The 24,635-nt window shown below is 38.6% G+C and overlaps 1 protein-coding gene across 4 annotated transcripts in view; it reads right to left on the bottom strand.

Moving 5' to 3' along the window:
• Nucleotides 1-24,635, bottom strand: part of FBXL4 (F-box and leucine rich repeat protein 4) — an 81,589-nt gene that overhangs the window by 48,804 nt on the left and 8,150 nt on the right. For 2 of the 4 annotated variants that reach the window (XM_021937627.2, XM_003897938.5), the window contains exons 2-4: nt 13,776-13,893; nt 6,274-6,391; nt 4,780-5,363 (exon numbers count right to left, since the gene is read on the bottom strand). In XM_021937627.2, the coding sequence (XP_021793319.1) occupies nt 4,780-5,291 (512 nt within the window). In that variant the 5' untranslated portion in view covers nt 5,292-5,363; nt 6,274-6,391; nt 13,776-13,893. Of the gene's footprint in view, nt 1-4,779; nt 5,364-6,273; nt 6,392-13,775; nt 14,092-24,635 lie in introns of all 4 variants that reach the window. The other 2 variants (XM_021937625.2, XM_003897939.3) reach the window with 2 other exon arrangements.

Raw genomic sequence — 24,635 nt, forward strand, 5'->3', positions numbered from 1 at the left:
AAATTTGTGAAATCGTTACTTAACTCAATTTGGTAGCAAATTCTATGAAAGCCTCTTTTTTTCTCCCTGCTTTCTTAATTTCAATATTATATAGTTGGAGTGCTTTGTACACTGAAAAAAAATTCCACATCATTAAATTTCATTCCCAAATAACTTTATTCCAATTGGTTTCTTTAATCTGACCTCTATTTGTCATCTTCCTCTTCCCCTTTTCCTTGTCTCTCTCTTCCAAATGGTAACCCTGAGCTAGCCTGCTTTCTGAGTCTTACATAGGCATCCATTAAGATATTATTCACAGGACTAGGGCGCTCTAAAACCTGCAACCTCCACCTTCTGGTTTCAAGCAATTCTCCTGCCTCAGTCTCCCGAGTAGCTGGAATTACAGGCGCCCACCACCATGCCTGGCTAATTTTTGTATTTTTAGTAGAGATGGGGTTTCACGATTTTGGCCAGGCTGGTCTCGAACTCCTGACCTTGTGACCCACCCACCTGGGCCTCCCAAAGTGCTGGGATTACAGGCGTGAGCCACTATGCCTGGCCTTTTCCTTTTCCTCTTAATAAGGTATTAAGCAAGAAATGAAAAGACTTTAAGATCTGGTAGAACTGCCTGTAACTTTTCCACTTCATTTACTGAACAAAGAAATGCAATCACATGAAATAGGAAAAGACTGGTTTTAAATTTTAAATGTTCTGGGACTAAAAGTAGTTAATTTCCTGCAAATTCCTGAGCTACTCCAACACACTCTTGTTTGTTAACTTCTAAGGGGGGGGATATAAAATTAAAATAATAGGCAGTGCAGCCCAGTGGTTCCCAAACAGTAGTACAAGATGGAGTTTTCCATCACTAAATGTGAGAATGCACATTTAGTATGCACCTATCACACATATATGTTCTTATAAAATTGAAAAAAATCTTTATTCAAGATTCTAATCATGCTAATTTCTTGGTATAAACTGAGTTGCTTAAGTAATCATTTCACAAATTTGTCATGATCTGGTCCTTTCGACTTTGTTGGCGAAGAAACATGATTTTGTCATTTAACTCGGAATTGACCAAGCTCATCACTGGTTAATTTTTTTTTAAAACAGATGCATAAACTTTTATGAAATGATGGTGATGATAGATAAAATTGGTATTTTGTCTTTTCACTGTACATTAATTTAGCACAGTAAATAATCCAACAAGTCTATGAGTTCCCTAATGTTTATGATCATTATTATGTTACTAGTTTATTGTGACTGACTCCTCCCACTTGAACTCCATTCACCTGCACACCCCCCATCTCATCAGTTCTATGTGCCACCCTGCAGATAGGCTTGCTTTGCTCCTAAGGGTTTACACCTACAACCTTCTTCACAAAACTACCTTGGGCTTCATCTAGGGAGTGACATGTGCCTGGAAGACTGACAGTCCCCATTCCCACCCTCCCAGCCCATGGTCGAAGTCTGGTTGGTGCAGGAGTACGAGAGCCCAGCTCTCTAGCAACTTTGCCTCCCAGCAGACTGGGACTTCACATGATATTGCATCCTTGCTTGACTTTTTCCCATCGTGCTTCCTCTACTCCCTTACTAGCTTCTCCCACAGTTTTTGCATAATAAATTGCACAGGAAGAGTCGCCTCAAGATATTCTTCTGGGAAGCTGGATCCAAAATTCTATAAAATCCAAAAGTCTAGAAACCACTAGTTTAAATCTTAAGAATGTCACTCCCATGTCTGCATTTGCCAATAGCTTATTCTCTGCATTCTTGGACTTTTCTCACTTCTTCAAACGCCATGATCTTAGCTCACGATCTCACCTTCAAATGTGCTGTCGTTTCTCCTCCTTTCCTATCCACACTGGGGCCTCACTCAACCCTCAGGTTGCAGGTAAGTCACTTCCCCAGGGAAGCCTTCTCTGAGCCCACAGATTAGGTTCTCCCCTCTGCCAATACATGTTCTATATGGTCCTCTTCTAGGCTGGCCTGTAAGCTCAAAAAAGAGCCATCTCTGTCTGACTCTCTACTTGGTTCCTAGCAGTAAACTAGCAGAGAGGGTGTTCAATAAATGTTTCTGATTGTATAAAAAAATTCACCCAAATGTTAACAGTTACTGAATTTGGGCAGAAGAATTACAGATTTTTTTCATATATATTTTCCTTTTTTTTGTATTTTCTAGCTTCTTTTTAAACAATGAAACAGCTATTGATTTCATAATCAGTAAAATTTAAAAAGGCTTTTCATATACCTTAATAATATATTGGTCACCTTTTTTTCTCTTAAAATGTAATGATATTTTCAGTAGACTAAAGCTGAAAATCAGTAAAGAAAATCAGAGATACATGTATAAATAAAGTTTTAACTTTAATCACAATCACACACCAGTAACTCTCAGTAACCCAAGAGCATGATTTATACTTAAAATTAGTTATACAGCTGTTAAGTTTTACACTGGAGAAAACACATTACATGTTCCATTGATCTCATCCCTAAATCTTTTCAGATTCTTGGAAAAAAGTGGATAACTTTGTAAGAAGAATGACAGAGTCCTAATAAAACAATTCTCATGTAAGAAAAGATCCTGCCATGCACGGTGGCTCATGTCTGTAATCCCAGCATTTTGGGAGGCCGAGGCGGGCAGATCACCTGAGGTCAAGAGTTTGAGATCAGCCTGCCCAACATGGTGAAACCCCATCTCTACTAAAACTATAAAAATTAGCCAGGCATGGTGGCATGTACCTGTAATCCCAGCTACTCAGGTGGCTGAGGCAGGAGAATCTTGTGAACCCAGGAGGCAGAGGTTGCAGTGAGCCGAGACCATGCCACTATACTCTAGCCTGGGCGACAGAGAGAGAGACCCTGTCTCAAAACAAAACAAAACAAAAGATCCTACCCCAGTAATACTTTTTTTTTCTTCTTAAGGAGAAAAAAAAATCTGATTTTAATTAAAGTATGCTGGCTTTCTGAGATTAAAAAATGACTAATAACATTATTTGCAATGAATTATTAGGTAGTTCTGGGGGAAAAAAAGTAAAGATTATACCAGCAATCTTCAAGTTGAGCTGTACTCTGTATGCTTTCTGGCAGGCCCTGGAAGTGTTCCCTTAGAGATGAGGGGACAGAGACATCAGAGGAGCAGCATGTTACAGAGGTAGCAGCTGACCCCTGCCCACCTCCTCCTGCACTGGCAGCTGGCCATCCTACAGCTGAACAGGCGCCCTGATCTGCTCTCAGGCTAGAATAAGCTCCTGAGAGCAGGGATTTTTATTTACTTTGTTCATTGCTCACTGACACATCTCTAATACCTAGAACAACACCTAGCACATGGTAGACACTAAAATATTTAATGAATGAGTGATTTAATAAAGTGATATAAAGTCCTAGGAACTGCTAAGATTCATAAGTAATAGAAAAAATCAGCAAATAATATGATCAGATAGTTAAAGGAAAAAGAAATATAAATGGTTTTTAAACATATGAAAAGATTTCAACCTCAGAGATAATAAAAGAATTTTAACAGTTAACATGAGATAACATTTTTCACCTATTAAATTGCAAAAATATTGAAATTGATTAACATACTCTGTAGGCGAGGCTTTGGCAAAACACTCATGTACATGCCCTGCTAGTAGGAATATAAATAGTACAGACCCTTTGGAGAGGAATTTGGCATTATATATCAAAATTACAACTGTTAAAAATTAAAATTAAATGTAATTAAAAATAAATTGTTAAAATGCAAAAACAAATGTTAAACATTACAAAATTATCAAATTATCCTTGGTTGAGTAACCTTCTTCTGGGAAATTTATCCCACAGATATACTTGCACACATGTGAAGTGACTTATGATAAGGTAATTCCCTGCATTAATGTTTATAACAGCAAAAGACTAGAAACAACTAAGTGCCCATCAATGGGGGACTAATCAGTTGGGGTTCATACACACTATGCATTACTTGCAACTGCAGGAAAGAATGAGGAAGCTCTCTTTGTACTTACATGAAAAGAACCAATATATACTACTGTGTGAAACAAACAAGGTACAGTACAATGTGATAAATATGCTTACTTTTATGCATAAAAAAATAAAATTATATTTGTATTTGCTTGTATCTGCACAAAGAAATTCTGGAAAGATACAAAATGAGCGATAAAAGTGGTTTATTTGAGGGCAGAATGGGTCCTAGGCACATGGAGAACAGGGTACGTGCAAGACTGCATTATATCAATATTTTTTTTAATTAGGAGGTTGAATGACAAAAATGAGAGCCAAGGAGCTGCTATGTGCAAAATAGGCTTATAGGGAGAATGCATGAATTACTTAAAGCAACATTGATTTTTAAATGAATATGCTTGTTGCAAAAACATTCAACTAACATTAAACCAAATCCCCTAAGGACCTCCTCTTAAGTATCACTCACAGGCCTATTGTGAGTTGTTGAAAAGATTTAAAAGCAATAACATGATGCCTGTTTGAAAATATTTTCAAAGTTATATTTCATACTAACGTCTCAGAATGGTCCCTATGAGTTCAAATTGTGTTTTTTGGTTTTGGTAAATTTTATGAGATGCAAATAGCATAAGCCATGAATATTATAGTGTGAGGTACTACAGGTATAAAGCCTGCATTAAATCTTAATATGAGTGATCTCTCTTCCCCATCAGAAAACTAAGGAATATTTTCAAAATCAAATTCATGTAAATCACTATAAAGAATGCTTGCAATAAAAAAGATATCCAATATTAAAACAACCAAAACCTTTCTACCATATAACTTAGGTCATTAAAAAATTAGTCTTACCTTACTTCAGTTGGTGGATTTGGGGAATAAGGATTTGCAGAACAAGCGAGAATTCTGATGACTGCGCCAGGATGATAGGTTTCTAGAACATGAACAGCTGTAGGATACACCTGTTGTTCAAAAGTAAGTTCCACATAGTCCTGGCTCTGAAAATTAGGTGGTGTCCTCTTGAATGGCAAGGAAGCACTAGGACACTGATCCCACCATGTCCCATAAGTTCGAAACACAGCTGTCTGAGTAAAGTCACCAGAACTTGGGAATACATTTGGTACGCCAGCCAAATTCCACATAGTATAGGACATACTATTCTCACTTCCATAATGGGAACTGAAATCCACTACTTCTTTGGCATACTGGACCACCTCCGCATTGAGAGGAGAAGTCCGGCTGTTTGATTCTATAGTTCTATGGCTGTTCATCATCTCTCCTCTTGTAGCTGTCCTGGCTCGGCGCCGAAGGCATATATAATAAAACATAGTCAGAACTGTTAACATGGGAAAGACCGGTGACATCTAGATGTGAATTATGAAGCTTCAAAAGGTCAGGTGTCCTCAGTAAGACGCATGAACTCTTTGAAGGATGTTCTAAAAAAATGAATGGTTTGGTGAAGTAAAATAATTTAAATAAGCCGAAAAATGCATGGATAAGGTAACAAACAGGCTCTACCCTCAATGTATTTTCCCAGAATGAAACTAAAAAAACAAGTTTTAAAATACAAATGTGAAGTCATGTTCTGATGTATTTTTTTTTTTTTTTTTTTTTTTTTTTTTGAGACTGAGTCTCGCTCTGTCGCCCAGGCTGGAGTGCAGTGGCGCGATCTCGGCTCACTGCAAGCTCCGCCTCCCGGGTTCACGCCATTCTCCTGCCTCAGCCTCCGAGTAGCTGGGACTACAGGCGCCCGCCACCACGCCTGGCTAGTTTTTTGTATTTTTAGTAGAGACGGGGTTTCACCATGTTAGCCAGGATGGTCTCGATCTCCTGACCTCGTGATCCACCCGCCTCGGCCATGTTCTAATGTATTTTTAAGAAACCTAAATATTGTTATGTATACAATATAGGAAGCAAAACTATATTATAAGGCAATGGAAGATATATAATCCAAAAAGCCGTATTTTATACAAAATTATAGCCATCACTCAAGAAATACTAAGTCTTTGAATCTGAAATTAAAATTATTTAAATTACATGGTGAACGACTAAAATACTGCTGTAAATTCAAAAGAATCTTAGGCATTGCTGTAATTTTACGTGTTAACAAATAATTCCCTACTGTTAATTATTACTCTCTTCCAAACATACTAAATTCAGATTTCACATTATGGGAATATAGTTTTTTTGGTGCTGACAGTTAATCCAGATGAACTAAATTAACTGCCGTACACATCACAGATCACCAGACAGTGTTTAATTTATAACTCTTAGCATTATTTGTTAGGGCAGTCCACGACTGGCTGGCATCTGGTTTGTTGCCAGCTACTCTTAGAAATCACTCACCCCGGATAGAATGGCCACAGGATACACATGGGTAATGCAAAAGTTGGCATTCATCCATGTACCCTGAAATTTTCATACTGACTTCAGGTACAAATGCTGACATGTGACATTCTTTTACCTGTAAGACAAGAGTTTTGGAAAATATTTTTATGTCCAAGTCTCAAAGTCAAAATATCCAAAAATACGATTATAAGTAAACAGCCAGTTATTCAACCTTTCAAATCAAACAGGCCACATATTTCTATTTTGTACACAATTTTAAATAACGTAAAATAATGTATTTTTTAAATGTTATGCTAGAATATAATAAAGATTTAATAATGAATACTATCTATAGAGAGGTTGCAAACTCACAGCTTTTGTTTCAAACTATGTTTGCATACATATTTTACCGAGGCCAAACAGGGGTTTTTAAAAATTTGATCTAGTTTGTAACCTTCAACAATCAACAAGACCCCAAGAGGCACGAGCTCTCTCAGTGGCCACTCTTGTTCCCAGCCAGCTCCACTCATTTACAACATAGGCTGGGGCCCATCCTCATTGAGTAGGTAAACTTTTGTTGACAAAAACAAGGAACTATGAAACAAACTTATTTTTGTACCTGTAAAGTCTTGAGCTTAACTTCTAAGAAAGGAGATGTACCAACTTTTCTTTTTTTTTTTTTTTTTTTTTTTTGAGTCAGAGTCTTGCTCTTGTCGCCCAGGCTGGAGTGCTGTGGCACAATCTCGGCTCACTGCAACCTCTGCCTCCTGGTTTCAAGCGATTTTCATGACTCAGCCTCCCGAGTAGCTGGGACTACAGGCATACGATACCACGTCCAGCTAATTTTTTGTGTTTTTAGTAAACACGGGGTTTCAACACGTTGGCAAGGCTGATTTGAACTCCTGACCTCATGTGATCCGCCTGCCTCGGCCTCCCAAAGTGCTGGGATTACAGGCATGAGCCACCACGCCCGGTCCCAACTTTTCTTTAATAGAGTGACGTACTAGTCTTCCAAAACTTTAGCACTAAGATTATAAAACATTATTTGCACTAAATGTCCCTTCCACTCAAAAACCTCCAATGCCTTTTTCTTACCTACAAGATATAATCTAAATTCGTTGGTTTGGTATCTTAAGGCTCTCTTCAAGCTGGACCAATCTCTTCTTGTCTAACCCAGCAAACCCAATCAAGTTCTAACCACGCTTCGTATTTTACGTTAAGTCTCGCTTCCTCTATCATTTCTTTTCTAACCACTTTTTTCCACATCAGTAGCCTTACTTTCTGACACCTACTGGCACTGCATTTCTATAAGACATATATACCTTAGTTCCTCTAGGGTTTATATTAGGAGTAAGTCTCTTGAAGGAGGGAATCTAGCCAAAGATCTTTATTTCTCAAAGTACACAGTACATAATAGGCACAAAATGTTTGACATGTTGATAGAAAGGTGATGAGCAAACTAAAAAATTGTAAAAATCCAAATAATTTTAAATTGTATAACAGCATCCCTTTGCGTCTCATTCCCAGACAGATCCAAACACACTGAAATGCTTAAAAATATAAGCACTGAAACGCTACTTAAAGAACTGAACTTGAAACAAGTGCAGAGAATCCACAGTTATAAGAAACTAAGAAGAAAGTCAGCTGGGCATGGTGGCTCACACCTGTAATCCCAGCACTTTGAAAGGCCGAGGCAGGTGGATCACCTTAGGTCGGGAGTTTGAGACCAGCCTGATGAAAATGGAGAAACCCCATCTCTACTGAAAATACAAAATTAGCCGGGCATGGTGGCACATGCCTGTAATTCCAGCTACTCAGGAGGGTAAGGCAGGAGAACTGCTTGAACCCGGGCGGTGGAGGTTGCAGTGAGCCAAGATCGCGCCATTGCACTCCAGCCTAGACAACAACAGCAAAACTCTGTCTCAAAAAAAAAAGTCAATGAGCAGAAAAAAGAGTCAATGAGCAGAGGTGAGGGGCTCAAGCTAATATGACTCATGGAACCAGTTACAGGCCATAATGGTTACAAGGGGGCTCCCTAACACCCAATGAGAGACATTATTTCAAGACACCAGTCACAGTTGGAAGGACCTTCATAAAGCCAAAACTCTGAAAGGATCACCCTATCCATGAAACCGGGACTACAAAAAGTTAGCTCACTGGCGAGGAAGCCCAAGTAGGCATGACATCAACTAAGGCAATGGGGGGAAAGTCACCAGAGGAAATCAGAACCATATTAGGCATGAACCACACATAAGTGTGGGACTAAATTCACACAACCTTCATGGTTTAGAATCCCACCCTATCCTCATGCCAAAAACTGAAAAAAGAAAAGTAGTCCTGAACTGGTGAAACTTTAGGACCTGGTAAGAGCAAATGTGAAAACTCTTTGCAGGAATGCTTCCAAAGCACAGAACAGACTAAACCTTTACTAATGATGCATCACAGTAATAAGTTACAGACCAGAATAGAAAATGAACCATGATGAGAGACAGTCAGTGGACTCACCAAATAGAGGGATTTACAGCACAAGAACAAGAAATAACGGAATAACCAGAATAAGACTTTTTCCAAAGAAGGGCAACAAAGCATATATTAAAATAAATAGGCTGGGCATGATAGCTCATGCCTGTAATCCCAATACTTTGGTAGGCCGAGGTGGGAGAATCACTTGAGCCCAGCGGGGCGGAAGTTGCAGTGAGCCAGGATTGCACCACTGCACTCCAGCCTGGGTGACAAAGCCAGACCCTGTCTCAAACAAACAAACAAACAAATAAATAAATAAGGTGTTTCTGTAGCATACACTTATTGGATGTATTCATGAGTCAATGAACCAGATTCACCTCAGGACATATTATACCAAATACTGAAGTATGTCATGTTAAAATTGGGGGAAAAAATAACTACCTGTTATATTACTTCTTTATTCAAACATTTCACCTACCACGAGTATAAATCTGTCAAATTAAAAAAATATATATTTAAGGCTGAGGCTGGAGGATCACTTGAGCCCAGAAGTTCAAGGCTGTAGTGAGTCATGATCGTATCACTGCACTTCAGCCTGAGCCACAGAGCAAGACCCTGTCTCAAAAACAAACAGACAATTTTTCACAACTCAAGTCTCAATCCTTAACACAAAAATTTGAAAGGGCACAAATCTTTCTTTTACCATATACACTTTATTTCAAAATAGGGCTGCAGATAAATTAAGAATCATTTTTCAAAGAAGTTACTTGAGTCTCCTCTTTTCAAAAAGAAACAGAATTAACAAATAAGTTAAAATGCAAAAATAAAATTTAGGAAATAAAGAACAATGTATAACACATATTCAAACCAATTGACAAATCAGCTAATTTGGAAGACTATGGATGTGTTATTCCTGGAAACCATCAAAGGAAGGACAGAAAACCATCTGCCACAGTGGATGAATAAGTTGACTGCTTAATCTTTGGACATCATGTCTCACTCTACGGTCTATAAATTGCTTCAACTAAGCTCCTCCCACTTTCTTTATAAAACTGTGTTTATCAAAAAGTAAAACAGTTTTTTAAAACCAAAGAAATACCTGCAAAATAAGATATCATCATTCATGTGAATTTTCACAAGCATTTTTGGCAAAAAGATTTTAGACAAATTGTGAAAGTCATATTCTGTTTGACATACCAAGCCACAAACTTTGAAACTGTTTCCCAGCTTTTACCATTGTAGATTATAAGATAATATCAAAAGCAGCAAGACTGTCATATGGGCAGTATTATATTTAAGCTGTGTTAAAGTTAAGCAAAATTTTGCATTGAGGCAACATATGAAAAAGTGAGTTATAAACTGTAAATATATGTGTTATATGTTCAAACTTCTTCAATATAGAAATGTAAAATGGATGCTTTAGTTTTTTCCAACTATGGATAAAAATAATATTTAATGCTAATTTTTTCAGGAAATAAAGTTAAAAATGGCAAAAGAAATTTTTAAAGGAAGGAAATGCAGTGTATGATACACTGAAAAAGCAAATATATTTATTCTTTTTCCAGCAGTGCTATTCGGAAAATGTTATAGAAGTTAAAACCTGTTTTTGAAAATAAGCAAGGCATAGAAATAAAAAAGACAAATGTACAAACCCATTGCTAACGTCCTTCATTGATTCTAAACTCCTTTCCAATCTACTAAGATGACACATAAAAGTGTTTTAGGGGTGGGGAAGAACATATGGAGAAGAAAGGATAGCTCTCTCTACTTTTCCCTGGGAAATGAAGCTGAAAAAGGGAATGAAGCCATTGTCTCAGGACTCATGTGGGGAGCAACGACCAATGCAGAAGTCCAAATTGTCCAGGCGCTGTCTGGACTTCTGCCAAGGCATGGAGGCAATTTGTGGTAACCAATGAATATCCCAGTGGGCAATGAACCAAGTGTAAAAGATACAATAACTCTATTTTATGAGGAGAATGGGATTCAAAGATAAAATTATTTTTCCCACCTGGTGCAAATAAATAAATATTAGTCAGGAACACTTTAATTTGTCCAAAAGAGTGATTATAAAATGGACCTTCCGGGAGACATTCTCTTTTCTTGTTCATTCAAAAAGCTATTTTAATTTTAAAGACTCACAACATATAAAAATATTATTTTCCATTTAGAATAAGTCAGAATTAGGATGATCTTCATTTCATTTGTTGCTTAATTCAATCACTGATAAACAACGACTATAAGTGAGAAATTCTCTACACTGAACATTTATACTAGCACAATCAAGGAATACCAAAACAACAGCCATTTTAACTTGTATCATGAGACTTTCGTACTCCTTGGGAAACAACTTGCTTTTATACGACATGATTTTTTTATAATACAACTTAGGTTTCAACCACATCTTCCATATTATAAAATGCTTAACAAAGTTAAATAACACAGTTACAGAGAAAGCAGTAACAGTGGAAAAGAGAAATTAAGAGGTATAGACAAGGGAGAACATATGTTTACTACTGAGATTTGAAGTGAGATGGGGAATCGATGAGGCGGAGAGAAGCAGGATGGCAGGAGCTGCCGAGAAGTCGGCTTGTACTTCGAAGGGAAAAGGAGGAAGGAAAAGGACTGTTAATAAAATAACAAAGGGAGCGATCAGAATGAACTAGAGCCAGGATAGTGTAAAGGCTAGGTTCACAGTGAGATGAAAGAACCTGAAAACAACTTTAAAATGGAAAAGAGGATTCTCAACATATACTAAAGTGAAAAAACATGGAAAAAGACAAAAAGGACAGGCAATAAGGCACAGGCATACATAGAAGGCAAATTGTAACAATATTTACTTGCAAAAGAGCCCAGAGAGACATGTCAATGAAGTCATAGGGGGGGAAAAAAAAGAGTAAGTTTAGACAGCTTTGCTACATAGTACCAAAATGTAATTAGAATGCTCCATGTGGTAATGACTCAAGAAAAAAGGCCGACCCTTAAATGATTATTATTTCTGAATCCTGCTGAAACCGATCAAGACACACTATTTTGGGGAAGGACTTTTCTGCTTGAATCTAGAAATCAAAACATAGGGGAATGAAAGAAAGCATTAATGGAAAAAGAGGGGAATGATACGTGAATTTGATGCAGCATCTGAAATTCCTATCAGTTCTCTTTCCTGGCCAGCCCCCTCTAGCTTTTATACCAACTTGTGCTCTTATGCCCCCTTTTGCCTCTGGTAACTTCTCAGTCTCCTCCCAGGTTTTCTTCTTCCTAATTCTTCTCATATACACAGAGGTACCATTAAAGGAAGGCTGTCTTTTTGATAACATGATATACAAGAACATTCAATCTAACTTTGAGCCCGCCCTCCCCTTCCCTTTCATGTCCACACCCACCACCCTTGCTGTAGACCCATCAGAACCTCCACCATGCCCTCAGCAGCACTCCTGCTTTCATGCCTCAGCATCCTGAAATCTTCAACTAAGGCTGGATGGCTCTGGAATGCCCACTCTCTTCCACTGCTTGGCACTCTCTTACTCAACCTTCAAGGTCAGGTTCATACTTTATCTACCATGCACCTTTCCTCTGCTCTTCTATGTTCATATTATTTGCTATTCCTTACATGCTGAAATATTTCTCTACCTGAATAGACGATGAATCCCTCAAGTTTGGAGAACATGCCTTAATTATAACTATACCCTTAAGGCCTAGCACATGCCAATATATGCTCAATAAACATGTGTTGTTTTACGGAGATTGGAAGAGTAGACGGCATAAGAGAATTAAAATAAATCAGTTTAAAATAAACACAGAAATGAAACCAGCGATTCTTTATGATAAGGCACATGTAAACCAAAAAATGATGCAAGAAATGTTCCATATCTTGATACAGAGAAAAAGAGAGAGGAAATGGGTAATAAAAACTGAAACGCAACAGGTAAAAATCAAATGTATGAACTTCTTTGAAGCCATCCAAGAAGGAATAGTACATACATTGAAATTTTACTGTTCAAAGAGAATGAAAAAAGTGGCAACTTCTGTTAGTACAAAAGCAGCTTCTGAATACATAAGAGTCTTGATTCTGGTCACAAAGAAACTCTGATTGAAATTAAAGAAAGATTCATGAAAGAGATGATTAGAGAGGTAAAAGAAAGCTATTTCCTCAAATACAACGATGTTTTTGCACTCCAAATCTATGTTAAAGTGGTACGTTGATTATGGAGAACTGGAAAAACTATGGCTGAAACAGAATTTCTTAAAGAGATAACCTACGAGTTAAGACAAAAGAGACGGAGAATCGCTTGAACCCGGGAAGCAGAAGTTGCAGTGAGCAAAGATCGCACCACTGCACTCCAGCCTGGGCGACGGAGCGAGACTCCGTCTCAAAAAAAAAAAAAAAAAAAAAAAAGAGAGAAAGAGAGAAGAGACAGGCTGTAATATAAGAGCAAAGGTAACAAAACAGGTTAATATTGTTCTGGTATTAGATGGATGTAAAGGAGCAAAGGCCAAGCACTGGAAAAACTCCTCTTTTTCTTCATCATAATTATTGATATTCTAATTGTACTAGATCTTAAAAAACACTGAAAAAATGTAATAGTGTCAGTATGGAAATTACTTGGGATGGTATCTTAAGGCTTTATGTGCCTCTCTCTTCCTCTAAATAAATTCTTCCCCAGTTAAAACATTTTTATTGGCCGGGCGCAGTGGCTCAAGGCTGTAATCCCAGCACTTTGGGAGGCCGAGACGGGCGGATCACGAGGTCAGGAGATCGAGACCATCCTGGCTAACATGGTGAAACCCCGTCTCTACTAAAAAAATACAAAAAACTAGCCGGGCGAGATGGTGGGCGCCTGTAGTCCCAGCTACTCGGAAGGCTGAGGCAGGAGAATGGCGTAAACCCGGGAGGCGGAGCTTGCAGTGAGCTGAGTTCCGGCCACTGCACTCCAGCCTGGGCCACAGAGCGAGACTCCGTCTCAAAAAAAAAGAAAAAAAAAAAAACAACCATTTTTATTATGACTGTATTTTTCAAATCAATAAGGCCCCAATGTAGAAAAAATAGGTGGAGTTCTTACCTGAAACATATGGATCAAGAGGAAGACTGGAGACTCCTATCCAGCTTCAAAGCTTCTTGAAAATCCAAGCAAATGAAGCAAATGGAGAAGGCAAGGGAACCAGGCCAGGAAGAAAAATCTAAAAGGAGAGCAAAAACCTTAAAAACCAGAGGTAAATAGTACCACTCTCTTCAAGGAATCAAGGTAGATCTCAAAAATCAAGGAAATGATGCAAAAAGTCTGGAACACAGTAGACTCTGCAAAATCTTCTGCTGAGTTAATGAATAAATGGCAGGAACTAAGCAAGAGGTAACCAAGAAGTCAACTAGGAACGCATCTATTGGAAAACAAGAGATAAGATTCAGAACAAATTTAAACTACGAATTGATAAAGGTTAGTTCTGCAGAATGTATTCTTTCTTTCCTAGAGTTTCTTTAACAAGCATATCTAAACTTCTGAAATATTTCATAATCAATCTTTAGTAGCAAGAAAAGCAGAAAAAGGAATTGAAGAAATCTTTTTTTTTTTTTTTTAAGTAGAGTTATAGGACGAGTGGAATGGCTTTTGTTCTTGTTGTTGTTGTTTTTCTGATATAATGGATCTGGAAACCTTCTTCCTGCCCAAGATGCTATCTCAGAGTGTCAAGAAAGGATATGTTTCTAATTACACAGGTAAGATGACACAACATAACTTAGAAATACATTCCATTGTTATATTACCTATATATTACCTTTTTCTTCAGGGTTTAATGATGGGTAAGAATAAGCCATCTGAATGAGAAGAACTGTGAATCTGGAATAACCCTAAATCTTTAGCAGATACGCAATGCATATTTAACTGAAATATTAAAAATTGGAGATATCTGGTTGAGGATAAATTTAAGGAACTTACTGAAGAAAGAAAAAATGATATTTTGTTTATTAAAGTCATACTAATTATGTGAATTTACTGTAGCCAAATATTAGCCATATATTTTTGTACATTAACATAGAGAACATTTTACCTAGAAAAAAATATAACAAAAAATGCCTAACAAAAATCCAAGGACAATACGTCTGTCATAGCTTGCCATTATAGTTAAAATAGCAACTAACTAAAATGGTTTAATACTGTTAAATTAACTTTAGTATAAAACGCACCCCACTTTAAGCATATAATTTGATGAGTTTTGACAATGACAGAAACCAACATAACCACCACCAAAACCAAGAGACAGAATATTACCCCAGCCTAAAAGGTTCCCTGGTCAATCACCTATCCACAACCTGCGCCAGGCAAAAACTGATCTGCTTTCTGTCACTACAAACCAGATTGTCCTTTATTCCAGAATTATATGAAAGTGAAATAATATAGTATGTATAGTTGACCCTTAAACAACCCAGGTTTGAACTGTGTGGGTCCACTTATATGTGCCTTTTCTTCTGTCTCTGTGATCTCCGAGACAGCAAGACTGACCCATCCTCTTCCTCCCTCTCAGCCTATTTAACATGACGACAATGAGGATGAAGACCTTTATGATGACCCATTTCCACTTAATGAAGAGTAAATATATTTTCTCTTTCTTATGATTTTCTTAATATTTTCTTTCTCTAGCCTATTTCATTGTAAGAGTACAGTATACAATACATATAACATATAAAACATATATTAACCAACTGTATATGTTATCAGTAAGGCTTCCAGTCAACCATAGGGTATTCAGTGGTATTTAAGCTTATGGGGAGTAAAAAATTATAGCTAGATCAACTGCATGGGGGATCGGCACCCCTAACCTTCATGTTGTTTGAGGATCAACTGTATTATTTTATATCTAGCTTATTTTATTCAGCCTGTCTTCCAGATGTACCCATGATGCTATGTGTATGAGTAATTCATTTCCTTTTTATTCTGAATCAAATCCTATTATACAGTTGACCCTTGAACAATGTATGGGATTGGGGCACTGACCCCCTGTGCAGTAAAAAATCTGAATATAGGCTGGCATAGAGGCTCATGCCTGTAATCCCAGCACTCTGGGAAGCTGAGGCAGGTGGATCACCAGAGGTCAGGAGTTTGAGACCGGCCTGGCCAATATGGAAAAACACTGTCTCTACTAAAAATAAATTTTAAAAAATCTGAGTATAACTTTTGACTTACCCAAAACTTTACTAATAGCCTACTGTCGACCAGAAGGCTTACCAATAACATAAACAGTTGATTAACATATTTTATAAGTTATATAATGTATTCTTACCATAAAGTAAGCTAGAGAAAAGGAAGTATTGTTAAGAAAATCATAAGAGAAAATATACTGACTACTCATTAAGTGAAAGTGAATTACCACAAAGGTCTTCAGTCTGATCTTCATGTTGAGTAGGCTGGGTAGGCTGAGGAGGGAGGAGGAAGAGGAGGGGTAGACCTTGCTATTCAGACTACAGAGGTGAAAGTGATGGAGGAGGTATAAAAAGAGGCAGGAGAGGCAGGCACATTTGGTGCAACTTTATGGAAATATACTATAATTTCTGCCTGATTTTTTGCTTTTTCATTTCTCCAAAAATATCTCTATACAGTACCAATCCTTCTTCTACCGTTTGCTTTAGTTGCAGTGTCCATGTCACAGAAGGGTCCATGTTGTAAAAGAAGTCAAAACCGTCCAGAATAATTGGAACTTTCTGCCAGATTGTCTAATGTCAATTTGTTTTCTGGCACTGCTTCTTTTATGTCTTCTTCCTCGTCATCTGGCACTAATTCAAAAACACTCGTCTCCACCAAGTCGTTTTCTGTTAACTCCTCTGGTGTGCAGTCTATTAGCTCTTGAATTTCTCTAAGATCCGTATTTTGAAACCCTTCATCCTCCTCCCCCTGCACCTTTTTTTTTTTTTTTTTTTTTTTTTTTGCCATATCTACAATCTTGTTCATGATTTCCTTGATTGGTTCTGTCATATATCCTGTGAAGTCACGTACACTATCGGTACAGTTTTCTTTAATTTTCTTATTGTTTGAGTCTTGATGGCCTTCACAGTTTTTTCTGTAACAATGGCATATTTATGGTGTAATCCTTCTGAACATACAGGTTCTCTCTGTTGAGGTTCTCATCCACAGAGCTGACAGTTCTTTCCATAGAGTACCATGTATAATAAGCCTTAAAGCTCCTTACGACCCCCTGATCTGCAGGCTGAATTAGGGACATTGCATGTGGGGACAAGTGGAATAATTCGACATCTTCAGTGTTAAACTCGTGGAGTTCTGGGTGGCCAGGGACCTTGTCTGATACCAAAAGAACTTTAAAACGCAGTCCCTTATAGCAAGGTATTAATACCTCCTGACTTCAGGGAGAAAGCATTGATGAAATCAATCAAGAAAAAGAATTCTCACTGTCCAGGCCTTCTTGTTACATAACCAAAAGACTAATAAGTGGCATTTACCTTTTCTGTTTAAGGCTGGGGGTTAGTAGCTTTACAAATAAGGGGAATCTTGATCATAAACGCAGATGCATTTGCACAAAACACCAGTTACTCTGTCCCTTCCTGCCTTAAATCTTGGTGCTTGCTTTACTTCTTTAATAACAAATGTCTTTTGTGGCTTTTTTTTCCCCCCAGAATAGGGCACTTTGTCTGCATTTAAAACCTGACTGAGGCTGGGTGCAATGGCTCATGCACTTTGGGAGGCCAAGGCAGAAGGATCACTTGAGACCAGGAGTTCAAGACCAGCCTAAGCAACACAGGGAGACCCTGCCTCTACAAAAATAAAACATAAAAAAATTGCCAAGTGTGGTGGTGTGCACCTGTAATCCTAGCTACCTGGGAGGACTGCTTCCACCTCAGGAGCCTGGGGCTACAATAAGCTGTGATCATGCCATTGCACTCGAGCCTGGGTGACAGAGCAAGATCCTGTCTCAAAAAAAAAAAAAAAAAAAAAAGACAAGATGGAAGGAAGACAAGTCAAGAAGGGTGGATGGGATTGGGTGCCAAGATGGCCGAATAGGAACAGCTCCAGTCTCCAGCTCCCAGTGTGAGCGACAGAGAAGATGGGTGATTTCCGCATTTCCAACTGAGGTACCGGGTTCATCTCACTGGGGCGTGTCGGACAGTCGGTGCAAGACAGTGGGTGCAGCCCAACAAGTGAGAGCAAAAGCAGGGCGAGGCATCCCCTCACCTGGGAAGCGCAAGGGGGAAGGGAATTCCCTTTCCTAGCCAAGGAAAACCATGACACACAACACCTGGAAAATCAGGTCACTCCCACCCTAATACTGTGCTTTACCAAGTTCTTAGCAAACGGCACACCAGGAGATTATATCCCACACCTGGCTCAGAGGGTCCCACCCTCATTGCTAGCACAGCAGTCTGAGATCTAACTGCAAGGTGGCAGCGAGGCTGGGGGAGTGGCGCCCACCATTGCTGAAGCTTAAGTAGGTAAGCTGCCGGGAAGTTCGAACTGGGTGGAGCCCACTGCAGCTCAAGGAGGCCTGCCTGCCTCTGTAGACTCCATCTCTGGGGACAGGGCATAGCTAAACAAAAAGCAGCAGAAACCTCTGCAGATGTAAATGTCCCTGTCTGACAGCTTTGAAGAGAGTAGTGATTCTTCCAACACGGAGGCTGAGATCTCAGAACTGACAGACTGTCTGCTCAAGCGGGTCCCTGATTCCCAAGTAGCCTAACTGAGAGACATCCCCCACTAGGGGCAGACTGACACCTCACACCTCACACGGACGGGTACACCTCTGAGACGAAGCTTCCAGAGGAACAATCAGACAGCAACACTTGTTGTTCAGCAATATTCTCTCTTCTGCAGCCTCCGCTGCTGATACCTAGGCAAACAGGGTCTGGAGTGGACCTCAAGAAAACTCCAACAGACCTGTAGCCGAGGGGTCCTGACTGTTAGAAGGAAAACTAACAAACAGAAAGGACATCCACACCAAAACCCCGTCTGTATGTCACCATCATCAAAGACCAAAGGCAGTTAAAACCACAAAGATGGGGAAAAAGCAGTGCAGAACAGCTGAAAATTCAAAAAATCAGAGTGCCTCTCCCCCTCCAAAGAAACGTAGCTCCTCGCCAGCAAAGGAACAAAGCTGGACGGAGAATGACTTTGACAAGTTTAGAGAAGAAGGCTTCAGTCAATCAAACATCTCAGAGCTAAAGGAGCAACTATGAACCCAGCACAAAGAAATTAAAAACCTTGAAAAAAGATTTTACGAATGGATAACTAGAATAACCAATGCAGAGAAGTCCATAAATGACCTGATAGAGATGAAAACCATGACACGAGAACTACGTGACAAATGCACAAGCTTCAGTAACCGACTCGATCAACTGGAAGAAAGAGTATCAGTGATTGAAGATCAAATGAATGAAATGAAGCAAGAAGAGAAGTTTAGAGAAAAAAGAGTAAAAAGAAATGAACAAAGCCTCCAAGAAATATGGGATTATGTGAAAAGACCAAATCTACGTCTGATTGGTGTACCTAGAAAGTGACAGTGAGAATGGAACCAAGTTGGAAAACACTCTGCAGGATATTATCCAGGAGAACTTCCCCAACCTAGCAAGGCAGGCCAACATTCAAATTCAGGAAATACAGAGAACGCCACAAAGATACTCCTCGAGAAGAGCAACTCCAAGACACATAATTGTCAGATTCACCAAAGTTGAAATGAAGGAAAAAATGTTAAGGGCAGCCAGAGAGAAAGGTCAGGTTACCCACAAAGGGAAGCCCATCAGACTAACAGCAGATCTCTCGGCAGAAACTCTACAAGCCATAAGAGAGTGGGGGCCAATATTCGACATTCTTAAAGAAAGGAATTTTCAACCCAGAATTTCATATCCAGCCAAACTAAGTTTCATCAGTGAAGGAGAAATAACATCCTTTACAGACAAGCAAATGCTGAGAGATTTTTGTCACCACTAGGCCTGCCCTACAAGAGCTCCTGAAGGAAACACTAAACATGGAAAGGAACAACCCGAACCAGCCATTGCAAAAACATGCCAAATTGTAACGACCATCCATGCTAGGAAGAAACTGCATCAACTAACGAGCAAAATAACCAGCTAACATCACAATGACAGAATCAAGTTCACACACAATAATATTAACCTTAAATGTAAATGCGCTAAATGGTCCAATTAAAAGACACAGACTGGAAAATTGGATAAAGAGTCAAGACCCATCAGTTGGCTATATTCAGGAGACCCATCTCACATGCAGAGACACAGATAGGCTCAAAATAAAGGGATGGAGGAAGATCTACCAAGCAAATGGAAAGCAGAAAAAGGTAGGGGTTGCGATCCTACTCTCTGATAAAACAGACTTTAAACCATCAAAGATCAAAAGAGACAAAGAAGGCCATTACATAATTGTAAGGGATCAATTGAACAAGAAAAGCTAACTATCCTAAATATATGTGCACCCAATACAGGAGCACCCAGATTCATAAAGCAAGTCCTTAGAGACTTACAAAGAGACTTAGACTCCCATATCATAATAATGGGAGACTTTAACACCCCACTGTCAACATTAGACAGATCCCACTGTCAACATTAGACAGATCAATGAGACAGAAAGTTAACAAGGATATCCAGGAATTGAAATCAACTCTGCACCAAGCGGACCTAATAGACATCTACAGAACTCTCCACCCCAAAGCAACAGAATATACATTCTTCTCAATACCACATTGCACTTATTCCAAAATTGACCACACAGTTGGAAGTAAAGCACTCCTCAGCAAATGTAAAAGAACAGAAATTATAACCAACTATCTCTCAGACCACAGTGCCATCAAACTAGAACTCAGGACTAAGAAACTCAATCAAAACCACTCAACTACATGGAAACTGAACAACCTACTTCTGAATGACTACTGGGTACATAACAAAATGAAGGCAGAAATAAAGATGTTCTTTGAAACCAATGAGAACAAAGATACAACATACCAGAATCTCTGGGTCACATTTAAAGCAGTGTGTGAGGGAAATTTATACCACTAAATGCCCACAAGAGAAAGCAGGAAAGATCTAAAATTGACACCCTAACATCACAGTTAAAAGAACTAGAGAAGCAAGAGCAAATACATTCAAAAGCTAGCAGAAGGCAAGAAAAAACTAAGATCAGAGCAGAACTGAAGGAGATAGAGACACAAAAAAATCCTTCAAAAAAAATCAATGAATCCAGGAGCTGGTTTTTTGAAAAGATCAACAACATTGATAGACCACTAGCAAGACTAATAAAGAAGAAAAGAGAGAAGAATCAAATAGACGCAATAAAAAATGATAAAGGGGATATCACCACCACCCCCACAGAAATACAAACTACCATCAGAGAATACTATAAACACCTCTACACAAATATACTAGAAAACCTAGAAGAAATGGACAAATTCCTGGACACATATACTCTCCCAAGACTAAACCAGGAAGAAGTTGAATCCCTGAATAGATCAATAGCAGGCTCTGAAATTGAGGCAATAATTAATAGCCTAACAATGAAGAAAAGTCCAGGACCAGACGGATTCACAGCCGAATTCTACCAGACGTACAAGGAGGAGCTGGTACCATTCCTTCTTAAACTATTCCAATCAATAAAAAAAGAGGGAATCCTCCCTAACCCATTTTATAAGGCCAACATCATCCTGATACCAAAGCCTGGCAGAGACACAACAAAAAAAGAGAATTTTAGATCAATATTCCTGATGAACATCGATGCAAAAATCCTCAATAAAATACTGGGAAACCGAATCCAGCAGCACATCAAAAAGCTTTTCCACCATGATCAAGTGGGCTTCATCCCTGGGATGCAAGGCTGGGTCAACATACGCAAATCAATAAACGTAATCCAGCATATAAACAGAACCAAAGACAAAAACCACATGATTATCTCAATAGATGCAGAAAAGGCCTTTGACAACATTCAACAGCCCTTCATGCTAAAAACTCTCAATAAATTTGGTATTGATGGAACATATCTCAAAATAATAAGAGCTATTTATGACAAACCCACAGCCAATATCATACTGAATGGGCAAAAACTGGAAGCATTCCCCTTAAAAACTGGCACAAGACAGCGATGCCCTCTCTCACCATTCCTATTCAACATAGTGTTGGAAGTTCTGGCCAGGGAAATCAGGCAATAGAAAGAAATAAAGGATATTCAATTAGGAAAAGAAGAAGTCACATTGTCCCTGTTTGCAGATGACATGATTGTATATTTAGAAAACCCCATCGTCTCAGCTGAAACTCTCCCTAAGCTGATAAGCAACTTCAGCAAAGTCTCAGGATACAAAATCAATGTGCAAAAATCACAAGCATTCATATACACCAATAACAGACAAACAGAGAGCCAAATCATGAATGAACTCCCATTCACAATAGCTTCAAAGAGAATAAAATACCTAGGAATCCAACTTACAAGGGATGTGAAGGACCTCTTCAAGGAGAACTACAAACCACTGCTCAATGAAATAAAAGAGGACACAAACAAATGGAAGAACATACCATGCTCATGGATAGGAAGAATCAATATCATGAAAATGGCCATACTGCCCAAGGTAATTTATAGATTCAATGCCATCCCCATTAAGCTACCAATGACTTTTGAATTGGAAAAAAACTACTTTAAAGTTCATATGGAACCAAAAAAGAGCCCGCATTGCCAAGAAAATTCTAAGTCAAAAGAACAAAGCTGGAGACATCACGCTACCTGACTTCAAACTATACTACAAGGCTACAGTAACCAAAACAGCATGGTACTGGTACCAAAACAGAGATATAGACCAATGGAACAGAACAGAGTCCTCAGAAATAATACCACACATCTACAACCATCTGATCTTTGACAAACCTGAGAAAAACAAGAAATGGGAAAAGGATTCCCTATTTAATAAATGGTGCTGGGAAAACTGGCTAGCCATATGCAGAAAGCTGAAACTGGATCCCTTCCTTACTCCTTATACAAAAATTAATTCAAGATGGATTAGAGACTTAAATGTTAGAACTAAAACCATAAAAACCCTAGAAGAAAACCTAGGCAATACCATTCAGGACACAGGCATAGGCAAGGACTTCATGTCGAAAACACCAAAAGCAACGGCAACAAAAGCCAAAATTGACAAATGGGATCTAATTAAACTAAAGAGCTTCTGCACAGCAAAAGAAACTACCATCAGAGTGAACAGGCAACCTACAGAATGGGAGAATTTTTTTGCAATCTACTCATCTGAGAAAGGGCTAATATCCAGAACCTACAAAGAACTCAAACAAATTTACAAGAAAAAAATAAACAACCCCATCAAAAAGTGGGCAAAGGATATGAACAGACACTTCTCAAAAGAAGACATTTATGCAGCCAACAGACACATGAAAAAAAGCTCATCATCACTCACCTTCAGAGAAATGCAAATCAAAACCACAATGAGATACCATCTCACACCAGTTAGAATGGCAATCATTAAAAAGTCAGGAAACAACAGGTGCTGGGGAGGATGTGGAGAAACAGGAACACTTTTACACTGTTGGTGGGACTGTAAACTAGTTCAACCATTGTGGAAGATAGTGTGGCGATTCCTCAAGGATCTAGAACTAGAAATACCATTTCACCCAGCCATCCCATTACAGGGTATATACCCAAAGGATTATAAATCATGCTGCTATAAAGACATATGCACATGTATGTTTACTGCGGCACCATTCACAATAGCAAAGACTTGGAACCAACCCAAATTTCCATCAACAACAGACTGGATTAAGAAAATATGGCACATATACACCATGGAATACTATGCAGCCCATAAGAAAGGATGAGTTCATGTCCTTTGTAGGGACATGGATGTAGCTGGAAACCATCATTCTCAGCAAACTATTGCAAGAACAGAAAACCAAACACCGCATGTTCTCACTCATAGGTGGGAACTGAACAATGAGATTACTTGGACACAGGAAGGGGAACATCACACACCAGGGCCTGTTGTGGGTGGTGGGAGAGGGAAGGGATAGCATTAGGAGTTATACCTAATGTAAATGATGAGTTAATGGATACAGCACACCAACATGGCACATGTATACATATGTAACATACCTGCACGTTGTGCACATGTACCCTAGAACATAAAGTATAATTAAAAAAAAAAAGAAGGATGGATGGATGGAAGGATGGAAACGAAACAAAATGAAACGAAACAAAACAGAACAAACAAAACAAGAGAGAAAGAACCCCATTTAAGCAGATAGCCTTTCTCCTCAATTATTTTAATGGTATCTGGGAAATCATCTGCTGCCTCTTGAACAGTAGCAACTGCCTTTCCTGTTATCTTAACATTTGTAAAGTCAAACTTCTTTCTACAATTATCAAACCATCCTTTGCTGGCATTAAATTCTCTAGCTTTAGATCCTTCACCTTCCTTTTGCTTTAAGCTGTCATACATTAACTTCACTTTCTCTCAAAACATATTAGAGTCTACAAGTATGCCTTTCTTATAGCAATCCTGCACCCACATAAGAGCTGCATTTTCAATATGAGATAAAGTGGTATTTCACAAAAAGTGCAAGGTTTTGCACCTGCTCATATAACTGTAGCAACAGCTACATAAATTCTCTTTTCTTTTTTTACAGTGGTCCTTTTGCTGGATTCATTTGTCTTGAAACGACAGGTAACCATAGCTGCAGACTGTAATCTATGGTACATAACAAGCAAGTCAGTTTTTGCTTGTAATGTCATGACTTCGCTCTGTTTCTTGGAAACATTCCCAGAATTACCAGTGGCACTTTCTAAGAGTCCCATGGTGTTATTCAAATTTTATGGTATTACACTAAGCACAGTGAAAAATACATGAGAATCAGAAAGAAATCACTTCTTACTGTAATACACAATTTACTAGAGAGACAAACTGCTCATGTGTAGATGATTAGCTTCACA

This window comes from Papio anubis, chromosome 6 (genome assembly GCF_008728515.1).
Source record: "Papio anubis isolate 15944 chromosome 6, Panubis1.0, whole genome shotgun sequence".
Classification (NCBI taxonomy): Eukaryota; Metazoa; Chordata; class Mammalia; order Primates; family Cercopithecidae; genus Papio; species Papio anubis.